Below are 26,198 nucleotides of genomic sequence, written 5' to 3' on the forward strand. Positions count from 1 at the left end.
AAACCTCGTAAAAGACCTCGGCTTCGCCTCGGTCTTTTACTCGGCTTTTATTTCATATTGACCTCGTACTCAGTCAATATTAGATACTTTAAATATTGACTGAGTACATGTACGAGGTCAATATAGGAAATAAAAGCCGAGTAAAAGACCGAGGTCTTTTATTTCATACTGACCAAGTACGAAGTCAATATTAGATTTATCACGACTGACCAAAGCATGTGTTCAATCGCTAAAAAGGAGTCAAATATAAGCGGTCAATATAGCCCTACTGAGGAGTGAAATATGCAGGAATATTTCACTGCTTAGGTATGGCAAAAATCTATGTGAGTCAATACTATTAAAGGGAGTGATACATTTTTTTAAATATTATAATTATTATGGCAGTGCCGGTACGCGATATGAGTCTATGACCATGATGACTGTTGACATGTCGTGACAAGAGTCCATATTAAATCCCCAACACTATGGACTCTTGCTAGTGACTATGTAATGGCCTTGTAAGGCTTGTATGGGTGCTGTCACTGCTGTCGCTGCTGTCACTGCTGTTGCTGTTGTCACTACCAGGGAGTCGTATTTTACGACTCCCTGGTCACTACTGTGTCTGTCACGACAGAATTTGTTAGTTGATGTCATTTTTATGATGCAATGCAAGATTATCAGATGAATCCGGAACCTGTGGTGGACCAAATTGCAAAGCCAATCTGATCCTGTACAAATTATTGCAAAGAAAAAACGTGTGATGCGTTGACCTGGTTGACACCCGTACACATGTTGTAACTGTTAAATCACTGGTGCAAGGAGCATTGCATCATAAAATTATAAAATTTAATAATGACGTCAACTTGAAATTATGTCGGGACAGCAGGGTAAAGAGTGTATTGAAAAGCTGGACAAATCGACATTCGCCGTCCGGCATTTAATTTAGTCCAAAAGCCCCTTGGACGAAAAAGACGAAATTAAATTCCAGACGAATATTTCTGCTTATACAGTATGTGGAAGTTGCACACTCTGGGGGGGGGGGGGGGGGAGTTATGTACTCTTGGTGGCACCAAGGAGATCAAACATGCGTCATTATGAACGTCACATTGTGGCGTCAGGTTGGTTAGGTAACCATGGTCACTACACCATGAAGCCAGCTTGCTGGCAGGTGTGCATCACACTCCGGGAGTCTTCAACAAATTCAATTACATGTACATGTATGTATGCAGAGTATCATTTTTTAAATGATACTCTGCATTCCAATGATAGACTTGTAGTAACCCAAGAAAGAGCATTGCCGAATTATTTGGGTTGTCTTTTTGTTTTGTTTCTTACTTTATATTATGGTTTCATGCGATTGGCTTTGTGAATAAACCCGTTCTCAAGGAACACAACGGCTGGAGTATGTCATGCTGTTTAACACGCTATTTTCGATAATTTCGGTAGAGAAAATAGGCACCTGCCGATGTACATGTGCATATACCTGCTGTATTTAGGTTACACCTAAAGTAAAGGCAGCGGAGTGTGCGCTTTATGTGAAGGGAACGCTGGTCACCTAATTCTACATACTAGCAGTAAGGGAGTACTAAAAAAACTAGTACATGTGCACCCTGTTAGTAGCACCTGAAGCCCGGTTCAGGATACTTGGTAGCCTCCCTGACACCGAATTTTTTTATATACAGTGAACTTCGCTTATAACGACATTCGGCGGGGCCTCAAAAAAGTGTCTTTATTCGCGAAGTGTCGTTATACCCGAAGTCTCATTATGTATTACAGGTGGAAAGGACTTTGCTCTGGGCATGGAAATGCTGTCGTTATTCGCGAATTGTCGTTATATCCGCAGTCGTTATAAGCGAAGTTCACTGTACACCTGATTAATTCGTGGGGTTATGTACTCTTGCCTGGTCTTGGAAACATGTGTTACAGGTTCAATAAATTATACATCATGCACACAGGCTAAGCAGGCTACATGACTAGTAATGGCTGGGGATATGGGAGACTCGGTGTAGACCATTGTCGACTCGACCTAAGCCTGAGTTGGGAAGGAGAGTCTCTACGGAGTCGTCGCAAAAGTTTTTAGCCGTCCATGAAATGAACATCGTGATGTTCATTTTATACTCGAATGCCTCCCCACCCTCCGAGATGTGAATGCACGGTTGGCTATGCTGGACGACGAAAATCGCATAAATGTAGTGCAAGTGTACAAATATGTGTCGTACAGTGTTAGTCGACTTGAGATTTTGGCTCCCACCGGGTACCCTCCCCCCCCCCCCCCCCACTGAACGGTGTTCATTCAGGGGAGACCGTGAAAAAACTTTGCGACGACCCCTAAACAGTTTTAAATGGTGAGGAGACGATCACTACTAAAGTTAGTTGTGAAGAGGAGACTCGCATCAATGTAAAGAAAAGGTCCGGAGGAAACTGATGTATACTAAAATGTTGAAGCAAATCAAGAATGCATGAATATGACTATAAAAGACAGCAATCCATACTTGTACTGTTATACTTTGATAGCCTAAAGTTGGTATGCCGCCCACTTGGCAACTTCCCTGAAGCACATCCATGCAGTGGCAGTGCACGAGGGAAGGTCCGTCCACGGCCTGTACTCAGCGGGCCAGCCAAGGCCTCAGTGGCTGTGCCAAGGCCTGGCTGTGCCAAGGCCTGGCTGTGCCAAGGCTCCAAGGCTTTGATTTGAGCCGCTTCCGGGGAGCCAGCAGATAGCCACAGCAATTCACGGCGGCAATCCGCATCAAACTTCTTGAAAGGTTTCCTGTGGGAAAATGACTCTATACTTTAATGAGAAAGCAAGAAAATCATGGTTAGGAGCAAACGCTCCAGCTTACTCCAATGCGCAAAAAGCAACAACATAGGACGTGCAATTCCCATGGTACATGGAAGGAAGAACCTTTTTGAAAGAAATGTTTTCAAGTCGGTGATTTCTGATTTGGTCCACTTGAGAAGCAGAGACTGTCCAGCTTGAGCGAGTGCTCATGGTCAATGCTCACACGAAGCGGCACAGAGCTGCAGCAGAGTTAACCTTTGTTAGACTTCGCAATTACGCGATAATATCTGGAGTATGCACGTGTGACGGCATAATGGGAAATAAGATTATTAAAAGTTAGAAGTCGGTGCACGTCAGTATTAAATCTGTGCCTGGTTACCATTTACGTCCTGTCTAGATCAAGCTGATTGCTTACGCCCAAAGAAGAAGCCCCAGCATTGGTCACCAGTATTGATCAATTCGATATTGGCCTTCCAGTTAGTGACAATGTCATCATAGTCTTTCTCTGGAAATTCCTGTGAGTAAAATGGAAAGTGGATGACCGTGATAATACACGTGAGAAAGTAGATGAACACGAATGGGTGGGTATGATCTCTGCCATCTTCTACATGTACCAATGAATAAGTAGTAGTAGTAGTAGTAGTAGTAGTAGTAGTAGTAGTAGTAGTAGTAGTAGTATTTTATTATTTTACTTGGGTATACCCAACAGGACTATGGCCTTCGTACAGGGTGCCCAAGGAGAAATTGTGAGCAGCTAACGCGTACAGCAGGTAAGGTACGCTGGGATCGTATGATACAGTAGCGGGTAGTGCATTAAAGGGCGGAGAGCTCCAGGCACCCTCCATTCTCAAACATATCGCAAACGATGGCCGTGACCGGCGTATTACAACGTATAACAACGCATTTACACGCAACTGTCACAGAAAATGCACAAGCAGTCTGTTCGTAGCCCTTGGCGGATATCGCCAGCAGAAAAACAACCAACCAAAGTCTAGTACCATGTTACATTCCGTCCGATATGAATGTATACTCATGCTAAACTACAAGATGACAGTTTGAAACGGTTTCTTTTGAACGTACACCAACCATATGATCATACCTTAACAAGTTCGCGGCTCCACTCCTCGGATGCACTCTTGGTTTCACGCTCACAGAATTGGCGACTGCGATCATCTGCTACAACCTCTACAAATCCAGCATCGCAAAGAATCTAAACAGGGAACACACACCGATCCCGGTTATCAGAAGACTACGTGACTGTATCACAGTAGAACCGCCTGACTCAGTGGTGATTGCCTCCCTGGAAAACTCTGAATCACAACAGAGATTCTCGCATATGTGAACAAACGTTGCACTCTGCATAGGGAGTAGATTTCCGGCAGTCAAGTTCCACACCTTTCTTGGCGTGGAATAATTCGGACCGAACTCCCTGCACTGAGACCCAGTCACCACACATCCAACCGCAGCCAGGTAGGGCGGTTCACTATGATCCTGTTAGCATTCTACTTCCAGAGCTAAATGAACCATAAGTAATAGTAACACCGCTTAGGCTGTGGTTACTGGACGACTCTCACAATGCAAGCACCAACAGTCATCAGCCCGATTACCTGGCCGTACTGCTTGACACTGTGCAGTTCATGGCGCTGCCGCTTAACACGGGTCTTGAAACTATCGCTCCATTCTCCCTCACCGTAGCAGAAGTCTGAGATCAGTATGCGTCCGCCAGGTTTCAGCCAGCGCTGCATAAACACAGGAGGATAGCAACACTTAAACATTCAACCGTGATGCAATACATCGAAATATTAGTTGTAAGGGGCCGTCCGGCATTATTGATAATTTCCATGAAGCAAAAAAGTTTAGTTATGACCCTCTTAATCTCCAACCCACCCACCGGCCCCTCTGAACGAAAAATATATTGACTTGACAGCTAGAATGGATTGATGTTTCAGCTATCAATATTTTTCATAACGAAACTCTCCTCGACCCACCCACCAATAAACGAAACTTTTTTTCGTTTTGTGTAAAGATTGATATTATTATGGACAGCCCCTAAGCAAAATACCTTCCTCAGAGAAAGGTTTGCTTTCGAGGGCATTCGAATGTCGTTATGTACAAGTTTGTAGTGGGTGGCAAACCATTCCTTGTGATATCACTCCGCACAATATACTTCCAAAATGGCACACTGTGAGCTTACTTCACACAGCACCCATGAACCTCCAATAATGACGAAAAACGGGCAAAAATATCGGCTACCCGTGTGACACGACGCTTGATTGTTATAGACACGGGCCGTGTCTACATGTATAATATTGATGATAATCAAGCGTCCAACAGTGGTACCAACCTTCCGTATTACAGAAAATCACCCCTCCGTCCACACTATGGAATTTGAGCAAAATGGTACGGAAGAGGATCGATCAGCTAAGGCTGATGTATGTACAAGCATGGCAAGCGCAAGCTGAGGGATGAATATCCCGGTGTGCCAAAGCGAGTGCATGCCGTGCTTCGACTACATGTAGCACAAAAAGTCAAAAACCCATGTCATGGTAGTAGTCACAGATGTTTTGCACTAGCAAATCCAGCCAACGACAAGCATGTGAGTGTCAAAAACACAATGCAGTGTGCAAGCAATACACACGGCAGTTCATTGGCAGTATGCCAAAAAAACAGCAAAATAGTTAGTACGGAAAATCAGAAATCACAGTACGCAAAGCAGACCCAGTTGGTTGCAGCCCTGGCGTACAATCAGGCCGTGCCTACCCCTCGGTGAAGGGGCGTCTCAGCTACACAGTCATTGTCAGTTGATTACCTCAGGTGATGTACATGCAGCCAGCCTTAGGTGAGTGTGTTATGTGTGTCATCAGGGCAGCAGACATATTAATTATTATAGGCTTTTTAGCACATGTTGCGGCACTTACAAAGAACTTCTTGACAATTTCGGCTTTTCTGGGAACGTACTGCAAAGTGTCTCGGCTGTAAATGACGTCAAAGGACTCGTTGGGAAACTGACGCTTGGTTATGTCAGATACTTCATACAATACCTGCAAAAGAATTAAAGTGTTGAGTAATCAGCGGAACCGGCTGCGGAATCGACACCATGAAGACTTTATTGATTTTGCCACTGTGACAAAAAAATGCAGAAACTGGCTCTGTTTCTGTTTCTGCTCCTGTTTCTGGTATCAGCTGGTTCTGTTAACTGCGATTTCTACCCTATTGTCACCTCGTCACCTTTCAAATGTATTGTAAATCAACTAGTAATAATTTTACGATTCACACGAGAGGCTATTATGGCTGGCAGACTATTCAAACACCTAAAAAACATGAGAGCTACTATTGCAGTTGACCTCAATGCACTCACGGTTGCAGAAAAACAATCAGCTGGGCCCTCAGTCACAGCTCTTAGCCTGATGTCAAAGCCCGGTGGACCTAGACCAATGTCTGCATACACACAGGTACATCGTGTGATGTAATGGTCTGGCAAATGAGTCTTTTAAGCGCGCATTTGCACATACCGCTCCTGCTGAGCAGCTGACCGCCCGTGACAGAGCAATGTGCACCATGTTGGTAGAGAGATCCAGACCCAGCACATCCACACCATGGTTCTCCGCCATGTACCGAGCAGCTCCACCCAGGCCCGATCCGACATCCAACACCTTCTCGCCCTTCTGCAAATTTAGCATTGGGACAAACTCCTATGAGGAGAGAAGGGCAGAAATAAATCAGAGATTAGTTACAATTAGGCTGCTCCCTACACTCGAGCTTGTGCTATTCTGCCGACTTGACTTGAGACTTGACTGCCATCCAGAGCGCACGATAAGTCAACGGTGTACGCTCATTAATGTGCACTACTGTTGTTTGTCCGGCTTCCTAGTTAAAGGGGAAGTTAAGCCTAGAATCAAATTTTCACCAGTTGTAGTCTTCGGGGTGCTGAGTCGAACGGTCTTGGTCCAAAGGAAGATGAGACGCTATCTTCCTCCTTTTTTCCCAATTGAACTCGCCACTTCCACCGAAACTGGGTGAGTGCACCCTACTAGATGGGGATTTGTATGCAAAAATGTCACTAAAAGCGCCATTTCGTTCTTATAAAAGCACGGATGACGGCGATTGGCCCATATATTGTAGTCTTTTGGACACTGAGTCGACTGGTTTCAGTCCAAAAAGGCTGCGATGCAGCGTTCGGCCCGTATTCCCAATCGAACACGGTTGAGTAAGCGGTCACGTGCTTGTGCGTACGCCAGTCACCTGGTCACCGTGCCCGCAGGCTACAACTTACAGCGTATTTGGGCACGTTCCTGTCACTCGAGTTGAACCTTTGAACCTTTGAGTTGAACCTTGGTGTGAAAGTTGTAGCCTGCAGGCACGGTGACCAGGCGACTGGTGTACGCACGAGCAAGGGCCAAGTCTATCCTGGCGCAGGAAGATCGCCTGCCTTATGGAATTCTTCCATCTAGTCACCACCCAACCAGAACCTTTTGAAGCAGCGGGATACTGCCCCACACGTAGTCGCCGCCGCCAACTCGCATTCACTCTGCCACGGGTTGGGAAACACGCCGGGAGGTCATTTCTCTTCCGCACCGCTACTGTCTGGAATGCCTTGCTCGCAGACCTGAGAGCCACAGCCTCGCAGTCCCTGTTTCACAGTCACATTTGCACGCACTTCTCTGACACCAAACACAATGCCACTCCTCACTGACATGCCTCTGTCCTCCTTCTTTGAGCGTTGCGCTTATTCTTATTTTGTGTTTCTGTTTCGGCATATTTCGTATTTTAAGGCATATCCGAAGGCTATAGGTATTATTGAGTAAAGGACCATTCTGGAACATTCAGCATAATTGTATTTCTCTAGCTAGGCTGTTCATTACGAATCATTAGCCCTCCACTGTCTGCTATCTCAACCCTACAGCCTCCCATTATAATGGAACTCCCTTCAATTTAGACTACGTCTTTGGGAAATCCTCAAATATATATAATAAATATATACAATCAGCTCCAGTGCTTTTGCAGCACTGTCGAGCACTCTTCGCGTTGACATGGATCTCCTCCTCTCTTAATAAATAAATATAATGGAAGTTTCCGGAGGAGGAAGGAGGAAACTGTAGTTATCACCAACCCTCACCGCGCCCAGCTCACGCCGCCACGGCGTGCGACCTGAGCTGGGCGCCCTGCCCAGTATGGAACTGTCCTCAAGCCAGTCACGTATTTGGCAGCCCAGTGAGCTGTCTACCGGATCGCAGCGTTTAGAAGCGCCAAATGCGGCAGGGCCAGTCTCAGGCTGGTCGCGTAGGCGGCAGGCCGGCGGGCAACCGGCAAGGCTGCATTCGCATTTGGATCACCGAAGTGATACAGGTGCTTCGACGGCACTCTGTGACGCGTCAAGGAGGCATCTGGGGCCCAGGCAGCCCGCCCGTAAGCGCACCACTGTATCAGGTATGCGCAGGTGGAGCAGCAGAGCAAGATGTGTGCCGGACACTCACCATCATCCGGTTGACTGCACGGTTGTGGGACTTTACACAGCCGTCACTCATTACTTGCTATTGCTTGCAGAAGGCCAGAATTTTTTTTCTTTCTTTTTTCGCTCTTTCCCTTCGAGCACTCTTCGCGTTGACATGGATCTCCTCCTCTCTTAATAAATAAATATATATATTTATAATAATAAAGTGACCGCTTACTCAACCGTGTTCGATTGGGAATACGGGCCGAACGCTGCATCGCAGCCTTCTCGGACCAAAACCAGTCGACTCAGCGTCCGAAAGACTAGAACATATTGGCCAATCGTGTTCATCCGTGCTTTTTTTTAAGAACTAAATGGCGCTTTTAGTGACATTTTGCACACACGTTCTCATCTAGTAGGGCGCAGTCACCCAGTTTCAGTGGGAATGGTGAGATCGATTGGGAATAAAGGAGGAAGGGAGCGTCTCAGCTTCCTCAGACGAAGACCATTCGACTCAGCACCCCGAAGACTATAACTGGCGACACTTTGATTTTTAGGGTATACTTCTCCTTTAACGGAGGCTTAGTTGCTTCACCTACTGGGAGCCATTCTTAGAGATCAAGTACTCAGCTGAGACAACGGCCCCTTTCCTAATTTCCAGGATATTATGAGTGCAAGAAGAGCCTGTCGTTTCTAAAACTTGGCTACGAGGCTCACTCAGCCTGCCATCGGATGAAGTGAATGGGCAGAGCTCAAACGTTGTTTTTTTTTAAATTTATGTTTTACTTTTTTAAACGAGAGAGCTTGGAAGCTCAGGGCCCTATGCTATGCTTTTTTGCCTTGATGAACTAGGCAAAAAAAAGCATAGGGATGTTATAAAATTTTCATTTCGCCTATATTTTTCAAGACATAACCTGGGATTCGAACCCGCACCGAAAGCCCTATTTGAATATTGTCGCCAGCTGTTTGTAGCCAGCCGTCTTTGATGGTACGGGACAGGTACGGTCGAGGGTAATACGACACCGTCTATCACCTTGATGACCTGGGCCAAAAAAAGCTAAGGGATGTTATAAAATTTCATTTCGCCAATTTTTTTTAAAGGCATAACCTGGGATTCGAACCCGCACCGAAAGCCCTATTTGAATATTGTCGCCAGCTGTTTGTAGCCAGCCGTCTTTGATGGTACGGGACAGGTACGGTCGAGGGTAATACGACACCGTCTACCACCTTGATGACCTAGGCCAAAAAAAGCTAAGGGATGTTATAAAATTTCATTTCGCCAATTTGTTTAAAGGCATAACCTGGGATTCGAACCCGTACTATCGCCCTACATGCATTCAGATGACACCCCGATACACTTCGCATTCATACTTTGCTTCATGTTATGATCTTGCATTTGGAAGCCCTATTTGAATATTGTGACCAGCTGTTTGTGGCCAGCTGTCTTCATGGTATTTGATGGTACGGTACGGTACGGGACAGATACGGGATAGCGCCAGGCGTGACACAAACAAACAAATAAACACCAAATTAAAGCTGTGTGAACCCTGGCTAGCGCCAGACGTTACTGAAGTAACGTCTTCTGCATAGCTACGGGAATAATTGCAATGTAAGCACTGTATGCTGACTGCTGGTGACTCTGGACCAGCGCATTTCCACTACACTATAGTGTAGAAACCCAATCCAATCAGAAATGCGATTGCGTGCTTGCCCAACCATGAGGATATCATCTCTACCACAATGACTCCCCGTGCTATTTCCACAGTCAAGAAAAGTGTGAGCATAGCGCAAGCTGTTCGGACTGACTCCAAACCTATGCGTGTAGCAAACTGTTGTCTAGGTACTAAAAAAATGCGACATTAGAGGCCTCGGCGTGTGTCACAAAAATAGTACATAAGCAGTACGATGAGAACCATGCCCTGTCCCCACTATTTTCTGCACCACGTTATGATAGGTGACGAGTTGTGCGCAAAATCAACGCCAGGGTGTCCATAGCTTGTCAGCGTTAGCAGTACATGTATATGCTTTCAAGGCTAGCGAAAGAGCTTACTGTTACGTGCTATGATTTCTAGGCATGACATCATTATCAGACTTACAGCTGTTGCCTCTAGCCCACCGGTGCTGATGTAGTTCTTGCCAAACATTTTCTCATAGCACTGAATAGCATTGACAGAGTACTCCTTCTGGTCCAGGAACCGACGCATGGACTGGAAGTCGTATGAACCATCATTAGATTTCGTTTTCTTTTCCACCAAAACCTGGAGAGCAGTGCAGAGAGCAGCATGGCAAATGTTTACGCAGTGTACACCAGTATTCTTGCCTTATTTCTTGTAGAGAATCGGCACCAGTGCCCCACTCGCATACTTGCCAACCCAGCCAAAGCAAATCCCTTAGTCACACACCCAGTTTCCCTTAATTTTCTCTCATTTCCCTTATTTTCCTGGTTTTCGCCAATTTCTGTCATTTTCTCTTTTTTTGGGGTCATTTTAGATTTTTTTGCCTATTTTCCCGCAATATTTGGCAATTTTTTCTTTCTATTTATTCATTTCTAACCCATTGCCCATTGGGGGACCAAAACCTGAGCTTCTTTATTGTCAGATCAGAGTCGCCCCTACATGTGTGATTCTGTGAAATGCAGGGTACGCATGTGCCCTTGTCCCACCACAAAATAACCTTTTTATGAACACTCACGGTTCAGTGCCAATACCGGTAGTTTTTCGATCAAAGTGAAAAAAGCCCCGGTATGCCGGTAGTGACCGTAGTTTCCCGGTATAATACCGGGAAAAACGGTATGGTTGGCAAGTATGCACTCACTGCAATCAAGCAAGGGTTGCTAGCTTGGTATGCCATGGACACCGGCGTCAAGACACAGTAGTCTTATGAATGATGTGTTACCAGGAAGACGCCAGCTCTACATGACCTAGTCCAGCGACGTGACGCGGCCCATCGACGGTGGAAAGCATCACCTGCAGACCCGGCACTACGCAATGTCTTCACTTCTGCCCGAGACGAAGCCAAGCGTATGTCACGACATCTCCGTGCCATCTACTTTAGGGACCTTCTTGCTGCTAGTCAGGCCAACGCACGAAAAACCTGGCAGACCATCAACTACCTCAGCGGTCGTAACAAGTCCTCAGTTCCACCAGCCGTCAGTGTCTCACAGCTCAGTGACCAATTCAGCGGTGTTGTGTCAGACCCAACTAGACCACTACGTCTCTCAGCCCCATTGGGTCCCACGAAGAAGGAATGCCTCGAAGAATTTGCTCCAGCAAGTGTGCAAGAGATCGCTAAGCTGCTCTCCAACATCGACGTGCGCAAAGCTGCAGGCAGCGACCAGGTTCCAGCTGCAATCCTCAAACACTGTTCTCCTGTCCTTGCACCGTCCCTCACCATACTAATCAATGCATCTCTGGCTTCTGGTGTTGTTCCTGCATCTCTGAAGATTGCGGATGTTCGTCCCCTCTTCAAGTCAGGCGACAAAGCTGTCGCTAAGAATTATAGACCGATATCGTTATTACCAATAGTTTCCAAAGTCCTAGAACGGGTAGTCCACACGAGACTCTGTAAGTTCCTCTCCGGAAATTCCTTGTTCCCCGCAAACCAGTTCGCATATCGCCCACTTCACTCCACAGAAGATGCCCTGACATTGGCTGTAGACAGATACTTGGAGGCAGCGGATCAGCAGCGCCATACAGGTCTTGTACTTGTCGATATGAGCAAGGCCTTCGATAAGGTCAAACACCAAATTTTGGTTACAGATCTATTTCAGCTTGGTATTACCTCAACGGCTCTCAGTTGGTTCATGAGCTACCTAACTGACCGCCGTCAGCGAGTCGTCCTGAGCAATGGCCAGTCGTCCGCCCTCTCTCCCTGTGAGTGTGGTGTTCCTCAGGGAAGTGTGCTGGGTCCTCTTTTGTTCTCCATCTACACAATGGAAATAGAACAGATCACAGCTCCAGCCCACTCACAGCTGTTTGCTGATGATATCCTGCTAGACGCCATCAGTCAATCCGTCGAATTCTTGAATTTAACCCTCTCCCGTTCAGTCTCCAACCTGGCCAACTTTCTGGAAGAAAGAGGCTTAATACTAAATCCCTCCAAAACCCACGTTCTAGCCCTTCATGCGTCTCGCAGGCAGCCCTTGTTACTTAACATAGAATGCAATGGAAATCCCCTAGCTCAGACCACAAATGCTCGATATCTAGGTCTACATCTCGACACCCAGCTTCGGTGGGAGACTCAAGTTGCAACTATTACACGGAAGACCTCCCAGAAACTGACGGCGCTGCGAGCCATTCGCTCCTGCTTAACTGAGCAACAAGCCCTGCTATTTTACAGATCGTTAATACTACCGGACATGTTGTATGGATCTAATGCCTTCTTCTCGGTTCTCTCTGCGCACCAACGGCATCAGCTTTCGGTCCTCGACAAGCGATGTATCCGCTGCGTTGCCAACCAGCCATTCCCCTCCCACACAGATCCCATCTACACCCGTCTAGGCCTCATCCCCATCATCCAAAACGCCCACTGTAAACTCCGCCTCCTCATGCTTCGTATCCACACCGCCAGAATTAGTAATCTCCTGTCCAAGCGCCTACGTCGCCAGACTGAAGGCGTCACTCGGATCAACGATCCAAATGCGTATGTTGTCCCTGCCACCAGGCGAGTCTCTGGTGACTGTCGGCCGCTCGTTTCTGCTGTTAAATTATGGAACGCCCTGCCCCAAGAGTTCAAGTCCCTCGCCTGCCATAGATCATTCAAGAGACTTTTAAAGGTTTATTTTTATGGTTAGCCAGCATCTAGGCTTGGACTTGGAGTCGTGACTCAACTGTGACTCAACTGTGCTTTCTTCTTCTTTATTTTTCTTTTTTTCCCTTTCTCTTTTTTCTTTTTGAGTATTTGCAGTCTGTGTTTTCTGTGTTTTTCTCTCTTTCGTGGAGGCTTGCTTGTTGTATCCTTGGCTCTCGGCCATTACTTTATCGCCATCATAATATAGGGTACCATTGCCCGTTTGGTCTGCGATACAAAATAAAATTTCAACAACAACAACAACAACAACCAGCACCCAATGGCGAATGGTTTGAGAATAACTTGTTTGGTATTGTCTAGTACTGCAACCGTCACTACACGTCATGATGAATCCTTCAAACAGTCACCTAACAAAGCGTTGACTGCACTCCCTGGTAAATTCACTTGTTCCCTAAAGGCAAACTGTACCCAAAATTGTTCTTTGTCTCATCTTCTAGTCTTCGGCTCATGATCACGATGGTGTACTTCGTTTTTCTCTGCAATGATTGGAAGTGGATGAACACTTGACAACAAGGTGCCCAAAATTGTCCTGAAGTTCAGCGTGACATCACGCCGGACTCGACCACTCGTACATAATCATTCGTCGTCAAAAACGAAGTCCAGCCTTCTGCTGGTCGATCGAGCTAGCTGTTCCGATGTACAGTGCACATTCATGTGCCCTGTGAACTCGGACAGCAGAGCTGCGCTGATGTTTAAAAGAGAAACCGGCCACAACTTCCAAGTGTCGTTTTGCTGATGGCGTACTGTGGTGACATGTTGAGGTCGGCCGGAGAGCACAACGGTGTGGTGGTTGATAATAATCTGGACAAGGCCAAATGCTGCTGCTTACCCCTCGTGATTACTGAGTACAGGTGGAATGATTCGAATATGTCTTTTAAAATAGAACATGCCGCTTAATTAGAAGTCTCTTCCAGGACCGATTTACAATACGATTCCCACATATCAATTTCTGATAATTCTAATCTCAAACTGGATATGTCCGGTTAATTAGAAGTCCCAAGGAATCCACCTACATAGAAAATGTGTGAGATTTGTACTGATAATGCGAAGTTAGCAACGTATAATTCGAAGTTCACTTTATTTTCTTTAAATCAGTTTGGTTTACATGCGCAGGCAGTTCAGTGCCCACTAAACCTCTGTCTAAGGTGCGTAGTGCAACTCTGCATGTCAATGCGAGCATTTTGACATACATAATGTGTTGTGGGTACATGTTTGGATAATTAGAATATCCTGATAATTAGAAGTTTTCCCTGGCATTTTGGGGTTCGAATTATCAGGATTCCACCTGTAGACGGTACATTTGCAAAGTTTAGGGGGTTCCTAGTAACCCCCAGAACACCCCCTCCACCTGGATCCGCCCCCTAGTTGGTAATAAATGTATTCCAGGGCGGACGGTGCAGCAGTGCATGCACACCATTTTCTCACCTTGCTCCAGCTCCAGCACATCTGATGTAGGTTGTTATTCTCTTGCAAATATGGACCCACAGATCGCGAGAAGTCCAGCTCATACCTGAACGCAACAGGCGACGGACTGCTTTCGTAGCATGTCGTCTCAAACACGTGATAATATCGCTGTCAGCGCACACCAGAAGAAGAAAACATGAACACAAAATAAGCTGCGTCCACGTAAGCAAAATTGCACAGCAAGTACATACATACATACAGTGTGGTTGGCGATAGAAAGACCAAGACTTGCAATGAATTTATGTTTGCACCGTTTGGGCATGCCCATATAATCATGTATAACAGTGTTATTGTGCAATCAAGGTGTTCTGCAGAGATCCATTCTTGGGTTATTTTTATTTTGTAGGTTGTGTCCTCTCTGCAAACTTCCATACAAGTAAAGTGCAACAGAATTTTGCTGCAACTCAGAGTTGCACGTTTGAGCGACCATTGGGCATCAGAATAATTTTTGCTTGATGATCGCGCAAGCGTGAAACTCCGAGTTGCAATACAATTCTGTTCCACCTTACTTGTTCTTGGCTGATTATTCACTTTGAACATCTAATCTAATCAAGTTTTCCCCAATGTCACCTCACACTCTGGTTCTGCCTCCTCCTTTCTCCGTGCCCCCCCCCCCCCCCCCCAAGGGTGGAATAGTCTTCCACCTGCCGTTCGCTCCACTTCATCATTACCCAGATTCCGTCATATCTTAGATTGGTTAGGGTACCCCGTAAGAAGGCAAACCGCCTGTGGGGCTTGCCCTAGTAAAATATCAAGAAATAAATAATAATAATAATAATAATAATAATAATAATAATAATGTAGAAGAGAAAAGGACATATCGATACGAGTTAAGAGTAACTCTCCATCACTGTAACATGATACTATATACAGTCAGAAAGTGCAATAACTAGGCACAAAACTGACAGAGTACTGAAACATTCGACGTCCTGACACCTAGCTTCAACACATCTCCGTAGCGCTAACCGACAGCCTTCCAACTTGGAAGGTTCAAGGTTATGCACTTTCTGACTGTATATAGTATCATGTTACAGTGATGGAGAGTTACTCTTAACTCGTATCGATATGTCCTTTTCTCTTCTACATTTATTTATGGCTCAACATCCGAGTTTCAAATAATAATAATAATAATAATAATAATAATATCCAGGCTTGCAGCCCATGCCAAGTTGCTAATCGATAGTTTTTTTTAGTTTGCCGATGGCTTCCGGGACTACGTCAAGAAGCGGTGTTAACGGGCTTTTAAAAGCACTACTATCACGCATTCAGCAACTTGCTTGCTTGGCAGGAACAGTATAACTTGTAGCTTGATCACATTGTGTGACTCGCAGCAGTCTTCAGAACCGCTCCAAATCTGGCAAGACCTCTGCCTACCATGACACTGCCTAGCAACTTGGGTGTGGTCGTGGACGTTGCTTTATCCTGATAACCGCATGTTGACCAGATCATCTGCCAATTCAAGAGAGGAAAATTATCGGTGCAATCTTTTGTTCATATTGAGGTCTGACAACATTCTCCACGAAGTCATTCTACAATTGTGATAAATATTGTAAGACGTAAAACCTCGGAATTACGACCACTTTTTGGACCACGCAAAATGGTCTGATATCAAAGGTGGTCCCCACTTTTTGGACCACGCAAAATAGTCTGATATCAAAGGTGGTCCTATTCCGGTGTGCGTGCTAATGGAGGAAATTTGGGACCAAGCAAAGGTGGTCGGGTTTGTTGAGGTGGTTGGCTTAACGAGGTTGCCAGAAAGTGAGCTTCCATTGTATGGCGAAAAGTTGGGGTTGGAGCCTACCTAGAAAAATTCTGACGATTCCTGACCACCAAAAAATGGACCCACTGGGTCGTCAAAGCAAAGGCATGATATCACGCATGGATTGTTTGGTCTCCAGTTGTTGATTCCAACCACGGAGTTTCCACCACTAACATATTCTCATCCTAGAGGAGACCCTCCCATTCTAGAAGAGACGCTCCCATCCTAGAGGAGACCTTCCAATCCTAGAGGAAATCTTCCCATTCTTTAGTAGACCTTCCCATTCCATAGGAAACCTTCCCATTATAGAGGAGACCTTCCCATTCTAGATGAGACCCCCATCCTAGAGGAGACCTTTCTCATTCTAGAGGAAATCTTCCCATTCTTTACGAAACATTCCTATTCTAGCGGAGACCTTCACTTTCTAGAGAGGATCTTCCCATTCTAGAGGAGACCTTCCAGTCCTAGAGGTTACTTCCCATTCTTTAGGAAACCTTCCCATTCTAGAGGGAACCTTCCCATCCAAGAGGAGACCTTCCCATTCTAGAGGAGATGTTCCCATCCTAGAGCAGACTTTCCAATCCTAGATGAAATCCTTCCATTCTTTAGGAAACCTTCCCATTCTACGAGACCTTCCCATTCTACGAGACCTTCCCATTCTACAGGAGACCTTCCCATCCTAGAGGAGACCGTTCCATTCTAGAGGAGTCCTTCCCATTCTAGACCTTCCCACCCTGTAGTGGCTCTACAATTGTACCAAAGACATCGTGTAACTAGCTTCATTTACAAACAAATCACAAGTGTGTGGGAACACAGAGAACGACAGGGAGATAAAAGGAAAAGCCGGGGGGGGGGGGGGGTAGGCACAGCTAAAGTGCATACAGTACAACTGGCATGCTGGACAGCGCGGCCGGATAAATGCATACATGTCACATAAAAGGATACAATGATAAACAGTGGAATGTGCATCCACTTTACATCCTAGAGGAGACCTTTCATGCTAAGATCTTGATTTTTGTGCGTTGTTGCTTGCAGAAGCAGCAGCAGCTGAAACAACAACAACAACAACAACAACACAAACAACAACAACAACAACAACAACAACAACAACAATAAAAAAGATTTCAAACAAACAATGGCGGAAAGGTCAGCGATGCCTGCCTACCTTTGGATCTCTGTACTTGGTTGGATTGGAAAGATCTCGTGTCCCATCACCAGACTGAAAGAGACAGGACTCGCGGAAGAAGACATGACCTCCAATCTTCACCCACCTACCATCAATATAACAGCAGTTATTTACGTTTGAAGGATCGGAAGAACTTCAAATTCAAAGGATCAGTCGGGGAAGTGAACTGCCTGAAAAGAGATAATATTCCAGACCCACCAGGACCCCGACCCTGGACCTTGCTTGTCATGAGCAATGCCCCAACCAACTGAGCCACGGGACTCGGGACTCGTGCCCGGGCCCGGTTGGTTGGGGCATTGCTCATGAAAAGCAAGGTCCCGAGTTCGGGTCATGGTGGGTCTGGCATTTTTTTTCTCTTTTCAGGATTTCACTTCCCTGGCTGATCCTTTGAATTATTTACTTGCATGTAATTATTTATAAACAAAACGTCAAAAAGCCATCTCTACCAATATAATTCTGTAGGTGATGGAAAGCGTTCTTGGTTACATCCTCTGTACAAGGTCCTGTACCAGTTCACCTGGCTTTGTCTTAACTAGGTAGGTGATTTCCCGGTTGTGCATTGGAGCTACGGGCTTTGATATAACAACATATTCATTACATACCGCCACTGAACTGCAAAGTGTGGCTATGCCAGCCATCGCAGCCTGATCACATCATCTTGGGTCTATGCTGTGCTTTGCCGCTCACCTGTGATCAGTGTGACCTTCGTCTGCAAAGACAAAAAAGTAAATCTGGAGTCTCCATCAAACTTCGTTGCTACTACTTCACAACCGGCTTACTGTACACGACATCCTACTACATCATACTAATGACATTGGTGTACAGGTGTGTAGCTCGTGTATACCTGTAGTCAGTGCTGTCCGGTCACCACACCAGCAAATGACAAGTTGTTTTTCTTCTCTCTTTTTCTTTCCCTACTAGTTGATGTTACACTCACTGATCCTTATGCACAGATATACAGCATTCCCTCACTAGTGGAACCATTGTTATTAGGCTAGGGCCTGTTTTGGACTTCTCACTCTAAATAAAGAATACAAACAAACAAACAACTGTCATAGGCACTGCGTCGTCAAAATAGGCAAAATGGCGGCTATCACGTTGCCAGTGGTACATGGCCACAGCACCACAGATGTGCGAGCTACGCCCCTGTCCATGTGATTACATGATAATAATGCAGTACAGTGTACATCAGCAGCGTTCTTCTTCTCGCCTGGAGAGATGGTGCACAGTAACAGTAGGAAGTGGAGACTTTGTCGGAGCATATTAAATTTTGTTTTCAACCTGATCTTCACCGAGAAATTTGCTGAACGAGATGAGACTTCCCTCGCCCACTGGGTTTTCACACATGCTTTCACTCAGGCCCGGGGCCATCTGCTGAGGGCCAGGGGTGGTACGACTCCAGGTTGGCTACAAGGCTGATCATTTCTCCATTCTCAATTCCCGTATCATGGAAGGATGCATATCAAGCACTATGCTGCATAGTTCAAGTTGTTGCAACCGGGGCGTAGAATACCATGGTAATTGGTATTGTGCAACTCCCTGGTTGCAACTACACTCATACCTCGGTTAGTATCCGGACCCCAAAGTTACGGGCGCTTCGGTCTACCGGGCACCTTTTGGGCAAGTCTCAGCGGAAATATTACAGAGCATCAGCAAATCGAATTTTCAGTTCGATTACGGACGTGTCCAAACGACAGACAGTGCGAAAATTCGAATGAAAAAGAGGTTCAGCATGTTCGAATCCGTCACTCGAGTAAGTACTGCAGTCTGTAGTTCTTTTCGAGCTGGAGAAGACATTTTGAGATGCGCTGTGGTCGTTGCATTATACTTACAGTAGAACTTGGTTGGTCTTAAAGAATCAGGTCCCACAGTGTCTGTGTAGAACCGTCGGTGCATGGAAAAACGGTCGTTAAGAGCAGGTGGTCGCTTACACCAGGTTTTACTGTATAGCAAGAGTACATAAGCTTTGAATAGCAGGATAGCAAGTCGATTGGTTGGACTCGCTTCTCCTCCTTGCTGAAGGTCACCTGAATTGGACGGAGTTGCTGCTGTTTCTCGCGGCCGTTGAGGATGACGCGAAGCGACGGAAAGAGTAGTTTCGACTCTTTGAGCGCCTGTCATGACGATTCTCGAATTTCACTCGAAAACTAGATTTGCTGATGCTCCGTACTACTACTCTTTTGGTACTTTTGTGGAAATAGTGACGCCATTTCCCATATTTATGGCCTTTCTCCATTGAAATGTATGTGATTCGGAGTTACGGACATTTCAAAGCTACGGGCAGTGCCCGGTCCCGGTTGGCCCAGATAAATGAGGTATGAGTGTTTAGATTTTCAAGCAAAGGCATCCAGCTAGCACAGTAGTCTACCCTAGACAAGAAGAACAGGTACAACTTGAAGGAGAGACTTTAGTGAGGATGGCACAACAATAGCTTGTCCACCGTGTTCAACAGCAAAGAATGTGTGATGATGCATGCCTGGCGGAGCTGATCCCGTTGGTCAGGCCCCGGTCGGACCAGCCTTTCAGCCACCAACACATGAGGTGGTCATGTGCATATCATGCACAATTCCTGAAGGGCTATGGGCTATGGCCGGACCAATCCAAAACTGCTTCCGCCGGTACTGCAATGCTATGTGGAAAACAACTTACCTGAGCATTCTCTTGGTTAGCTCTTCCAGCTCAGCATCACTGATGTACATCAGTAACAAATTAGAGAAGACAATGTCAAACGAGTTCTCCTCATAGTCCAGCTTCATAGCATCGCCGCTCACAAATGTGATGTTGGGATGTTGCACGCCATTGATCTGACGGTTCTTCTCCACAAACTGTTCCACAAAGTCCACTGCAGTGACATGTTGGGCTGTTGCAGCAAGAGTCCCCGTGTAATGACTGTGCAACCAGGAGTAACATGTTGATGCAAAAAGAATAATTCAAAACGTCTGTTATGAACTTCGGCAGTGAGACATTGGTGATGATTGCAGTATGGCGTTCGCCAATTGATCTCATTCTTTTATCTCTGTCCCAATATCCGCAGACTCCACTGTAGCCATCCAAGATTACCATACACCTTTACAACACTCTCCAAGCGGTCTCTGGGCTATGGGATAGTATACCACTGAATCACTGAAAAAGAAATAAAATAAAATCATCTAAATTTTCCGGCAAGGCCCATCTCCATCTTCCACTTCTTAGTAAATCAGATAATTTGTGCACTTTGAGAAAGACCATCATCAGTATTCATCACCCTGAGTGAGGGCCAGAAACATTTTGAGGGAACTTCTTGCAAGATAGTCTAGGGACCCACGGCTTCAAAGTGCTGCCCTCAGTCATTATAGTTTTGAATCCGTACTATGCTAATACAGCCACTTACACGTTTATATTTTCTCCGTCTTCCGAAAGGTCTCTTCAATGCTTACCTGCATGTGCTGGATTTCACCAAAATTCTTGCCAAACTTCAGGCCCGACCTATCAAGCGGAACTAACTAATTACTTCGGATGACAATAAGGTCGGTCATGTACATTACTAGATATACTACCCTTACTAGGCCTTAGCCAGTAGACTACACTACTTCAAGTACTAGTAGAACTAAATATTATAATTATGGGTGGTGATGACAACCAAACCAATAATACATAACAGCCTGAAGAGTGAAGTGAAGTGAGGTGAGGTGAGGTGAGGCGAGGTGAGGTGAGGTGAGGTGAGGTGAGGTGAGGTGCAGAAAGACTTACATGTAGATGTACAATCATGTAACTTGTTATACGTTACAATGTCATGACAAAAGACTACATTGTAGTCTACATTGTAGTCTTTTGTAGATTTACATGTAGAGCCTGGCCTGAGCAGGCTGAGGTCAACGTGTACAGACAGTTGTAAGTGTAAGCGATGCACCATGTGTCAGACTCCGGGTCTGGGATGTGTCTGTGTGTTTGTGTGTGTGTGTGGGGGGGGGGGGGGGGGGGGACAATCAACAGAATGTAACGAGACCGTAGTAGGCAGGTGTCAACTTGAGTGCTACATGTACTATGTCGCTATGTGCATTGAAGAAGTGCTACGTCATTTACCGGCAATGACATTATGTTAAAAGGCAACTCTTACAGTAGTCTGGTTCGGGCGGCAACATCTCCAAACCGACACAAAGCTTTACAAAGGATGTGTAGTTCCAATCATCACTATGCAGCATGACTAGGGTCCAGCGGATACTGCCAGCAATATACTAGTATTCGGCATTATAAGACAACCCGAACATCGGAGCATTATGGAGAATTAGAAAGGAACAAAACGAGCATTATGTGAGGTTTGAACGGCATAACGAGTTTCATAGTATGGATAATCTCGGGAAATCCCAGGTTTTTGGCAACAATCGGCTACAATCATGATCATGAGGTGCAACCAGACCTTATGCATTGTACCGGCACGTGACTTTGTGATTGTGTAGACACGTAACACCTTTACTGGCTTTAGCACTAATGTAATGCTACATAATTATACAATGTACATTTACCTGGCCACATAATCAGTCATGCAAAAAAGGTTATGTAGCGATGTGGTCAGGCGAATCATGTATAAGCCATTTACCGGTATGAAGCATTCCCAACCGAGGCAGTTACACAAATCCGGAGAAATGATTTACCGGTACGAGGTTCCTTTTAGAATAATGGAGAGCTGTGGTCGTATGGAAGAAACATACCCGAAGTGAATAGCAAGCAGACGAAGAAGAGTTTTCTCGTTGTGCCATAGGCTCTGGCGATAGCATCTCAAGCGATACAGAAGTAGACATTGATGCATTGATAAATTTGGACCAGGATGAAGGAGCGGCTATAGAGAGAAAGAGCTCGCTCCAAAAGAACTGCCTTTGCCGAGTCCAGCTGAGGACCTAGGAGGCTCGAAATGAACTAGAATTTCTCATGGACTCCGTACCAAGTCGATTGGAGCGCTCAGCAGCGCATGTCTTACTTTCCTGATGAAGCACGTACAGTTAGTTATGGACGGTTGTAATGCCAGGTCTACAGTCAAATGCTATCAGAAAGGAAGAGTATTGTGTCAAAGCATACCTCTACACACCATATCAAGGAGAAGATGAGAGCACAAGCAAAGAATGTTGAGTGGCAAAATAACTGACCACGTGGTTTCAGGATTTCCGCAATTTATTTTTATTTTTTATCACATTGCACATACCTACGGAAGAAGGAGAGACAAAGCGAAGACGAAACAAAAAAGACAACAATGGGTGTGTGGGCGCTACATGAGCTGCGCTGGTGAGATGCAGTGGACTCCCCCGACCAAGGGTCTCGGGATCGGCGTACACAGCAAGCACCATGGGAGAGGGGGGGGGCGAGAGGAGAGAGAGAGAGAGAGAGAGAGAGAGAGAGAGAGAGAGAGAGAGAGAGAGAGAGAGAGAGAGAGAGAGAGAGAGAGAGAGAGAGAGAGAGAGAGAGAGAGAGAGAGAGAGAGAGAGAGAGAGAGAGAGAGAGAGAGAGAGAGAGAGAGAGAGAGAGAGAGAGAGAGAGAGAGAGAGAGAGAGAGAGAGAGAGAGAGAGAGAGAGAGAGAGAGAGAGAGAGAGAGAGAGAGAGAGAGAGAGAGAGAGAGAGAGAGAGAGAGAGAGAGAGAGAGAGAGAGAGAGAGAGAGAGAGAGAGAGAGAGAGAGAGAGAGAGAGAGAGAGAGAGAGAGAGAGAGAGAGAGAGAGAGAGAGAGAGAGAGAGAGAGAGAGAGGGAGAGAGAGGGAGAGAGTAAGAGAGAGAGAGTGAGTGAGAGAGAGAGAGAGAGAGAGAGAGAGTGAGAGAGATAGATAGAGAGAGAGAGAGAGAGACAGACAGACAGAGAGAGCAATGGGAGGGCTCTCCATCTGAGATTGGCTCTCAGGAGCTGGCCTCCCGTCTGGTGTTTCAGATGAAGACACTATTGGCAGAGTGGAAGCAGTGACAGCTTGTCTACAGGCAGGAATACTATTTGCCAAGATAAACTTCACCCCAACAATGAATGACTACCTGCAAAAATGGTTTCATCTCTCAGGGAAGATTTGATACACTGACTATTCTGCCACAACCCTGCATCAAAGTTGGAATGGAGAGCAGCCAATGGAGAAGAGACCATGTTTTATAGTGATAAGAAGTGGTGGAGCTCGTGGGAGATAATGTGCCAGCTTCAGAGGCAGATCGACGATATGCATAATTTCCTTGACAATGTGCAGACTTTCTTCCATTTTTGTCTCAAATCAAGAGCATTATATCCCTTACTGAAGCATTATAAACAGCATTATAAGGCAGTTTTGGAGCAATATGGTTAGCATTATATGAACATTTTCGGAGCATTATCCGCTGGACCCTAAGCATGGCTATTTAATCACCGCCTTGCGTCACTTGTTGAAGTTGCGTGCAGCCTTTACCCTTGTCACATCGAGTGTATGTTTCTTTTTGGAAACTACTCTTTATCATTTTAGCTCAACAATATCTAACTATTACCCCCTTACTTGAATCTATCCAGCGCGAGCTAGGGACCGGCGGATTCTGCTCGAAAAGGTGGCAGATTCTGCTCGAAAAGCAGTGAAATTGGCAGAACCATACAAACCTTATGGCGGGCAATTCCTCGAATTCTGCTCCATTTTTTTTATCCACATACCAAACATGCATGGAACTTACCAGAAAAAGTACCGAACTCTGCCAATTTTTCTGCCGGCAGAATCCGCCGGACCCTAGCGCGAGCGAACCTGCGGCTGAGCTAATTCTGCCTGCCCTTCAAGTGGTAGAGGCTGTGAGGTTTCTAGGAGCTTGGTGAAGACTTCCGTCTTCCAAAGACCCAATTGCTCCACAGGCACAACAACTTCAAGAAGTAACAGTTGAACCTCCACCGAAAGGCAAATGCACATAAATACTATTAGTACAGTATTAGCGGTCCCTACTTTACTCCCGCTTTCCTCTACTTTACCCTTTCTACCTCCTCTTTAGGTTTTCTATCTTATCTTACCGTATTATTTATTGTCTAATATTCCCCTTGCTCAAATGTATGGCTGATCTATTTCCCACTTACTGATTTCATATACTGACCCATTGCATTTTATCGTGTTCAACATACCGGTATTCAACATTAGGGCTATTCCAGCTCCGGCTCAGCTGACAAACTCTTGTCCAATTACCACCTACTCCACTCTTTTGTCCTGTCCGTGGACTTTACCGAGTGGGAAGAGTCAATCGGCAGCTCTATTGGACAAAGAATTGTGTATTCACTAGGGCAGATAAGAAGAGCTTATAGGTCTACCCTCTTTAGTACGACATCTGTAACTTACGAGACAAACTTAGACGTGTCGTAGTAAAGTAACGATCCAGAATCTCCTGACGCTTGAAACGCATTTACAGTCATACACGCAAGTTCGGATCGTAGATAAAATTTTGTGACTCGTTTATTTGAATGCTGCTGTCTGATGACGATTATGTTAACAAACATTTTGAACCCCCCTGGGTTGTCTACTATACTATAAACGGCCTTACCCTATGCCTGCGCCGAGCTCCAGAACTCGCATTCCTTTCAGAGCGGGCAACATGGCCAGTATCTCCGGCTTCTCGGATTCGTTCATCGTCCGCAGCGCTTTCGAGTCGAGCATGACATCTTGCAGCGATACCGTCGCGCAATGGCCCTCCCAGAAGTCCTTCATAGCAGTGCGAGTGTTGCTGTCATCGTTATCATGCGTGGTGTCATGATCAGCTGGGCCATTGCTCTCTGTTTCAGCCATAGTTGCACAAGTAATAACCGGCAGATTTCCGCAGCAGACTATGATACAATCTAATCAAAAAGAAGAAGCGAAACTGCTCGAAACTATTGCTCACTATTGTAGTGAAATGAAACGAGAAGAAAGACTTGTTGACAAGAATTATCCTACCTTGCCTGCCAACCTTCTTAGTGAAAACGAACGACTCTTACAGTTGTGAACACGACCTCGCTGGCACAGGCTGATACGAGTACAAGCCATGGTATTACATTGTAGATAGGGGCTCTACCAACCGTGGATGGTTGTAGTAAAGTCACTGTTTCCGAACACGGTGTCCTCCACCTTGTTTCATGCTGTCAAACCAACAACACGAGTACAAGCCATGTACATGTCATGTGGCCTTGAATCTATAGAATTGGAAGTGTATGGTTTCGGGCTGAAGTGGTCCATTCTGAAGACATTAATTTAATTTATGAAGACATGATTGTACTCGTCGACAGGGGTCGATTGGAGGGTCTACTTGTAGAAGACCTTTTCTTTCTTTTGTTCTCGTATCCGTCTGTTTGGGACACTTGGTCATCAAGTCATGGATACCACCGCAGAACGTGGATATACCGTACATGTAATAACTACATGATTGTAACGTCTTGTTATCACACTCAGAAGCAGGACATGCTGCAGGTTTTTCATTCTGAAAGTACATGTACACTGTAATTAGTTATCCGCGATTCACAAGTACACTAACTTTCAGGTACAGTATACCGTAGAATCCCGCGGATAAGCCCATGGGCTTATCGGTTTCACAAGGACATTTCGGTGGGCTTATACAAGAACATGGGCTTACACGCGGGCATGGGCTTATACGCTGACACCAACATTATGCTATTGAAAAGTACCAATGAAGTGAGAAGTACATTGCTGAAAGCCACTGTGCCAACAAAAACAACCCATGATTGTGTTGAAATGTCCAATGAAACAAAAAAAACTACATGTACTATGTACATCATGCATGATTATGTGCATGGTAAGACCAAGAGTCCATAATTTATGGACTCTTGGCCCAATTAGGCCCATGGGCTTGTACAT

General features: G+C 45.6%; 1 protein-coding gene across 3 annotated transcripts; it reads right to left on the bottom strand.

Annotated features, from left to right (window-relative positions):
• Positions 1-2,322: 2,322 nt before the first annotated feature.
• On the bottom strand, positions 2,323-25,410 carry LOC135815685 (uncharacterized). Of its 3 annotated transcripts, XM_065329010.1 has the most exons (11): positions 25,284-25,410; positions 24,895-25,186; positions 20,060-20,299; positions 17,390-17,495; positions 14,427-14,573; positions 10,289-10,450; positions 6,274-6,453; positions 5,680-5,802; positions 4,369-4,500; positions 3,861-3,971; positions 2,323-3,276 (listed from the first exon to the last, which is right to left on the bottom strand). In XM_065329010.1, exons 2-11 carry the CDS (start codon positions 25,134-25,136, stop codon positions 3,160-3,162), a joined length of 1,560 nt encoding a protein of 519 aa, XP_065185082.1. In that variant the 5' UTR covers positions 25,137-25,186; positions 25,284-25,410; the 3' UTR covers positions 2,323-3,159. The 3 variants fall into 3 exon arrangements, with proteins under 3 accessions (XP_065185082.1, XP_065185081.1, XP_065185083.1); XM_065329009.1 differs by having other exon boundaries at positions 24,895-25,401; XM_065329011.1 differs by lacking the exon at positions 5,680-5,802 and having other exon boundaries at positions 24,895-25,401.
• Between the last annotated feature and the right edge of the window lie 788 nt (positions 25,411-26,198).

Source organism: Sycon ciliatum, chromosome 4, assembly GCF_964019385.1.
Source record: "Sycon ciliatum chromosome 4, ocSycCili1.1, whole genome shotgun sequence".
Taxonomy (NCBI): Eukaryota; Metazoa; Porifera; class Calcarea; order Leucosolenida; family Sycettidae; genus Sycon; species Sycon ciliatum.

Bases quoted from the DNA above. Each gene is read 5' to 3' on its own strand.
- LOC135815685 (XM_065329010.1), bottom strand. From the start codon at position 25,136: ATGGCTGAAACAGAGAGCAATGGCCCAGCTGATCATGACACCACGCAT. The intron at 6,454-10,288 runs GTAAGTCTGATA...CTCTCCTCATAG, and splicing joins GTGGGCTAGAGGCAACAGCT to GAGTTTGTCCCAATGCTAAA. The intron at 3,277-3,860 runs GTATGATCATAT...TTTTACTCACAG, and splicing joins GGAGCCGCGAACTTGTTAAG to GAATTTCCAGAGAAAGACTA.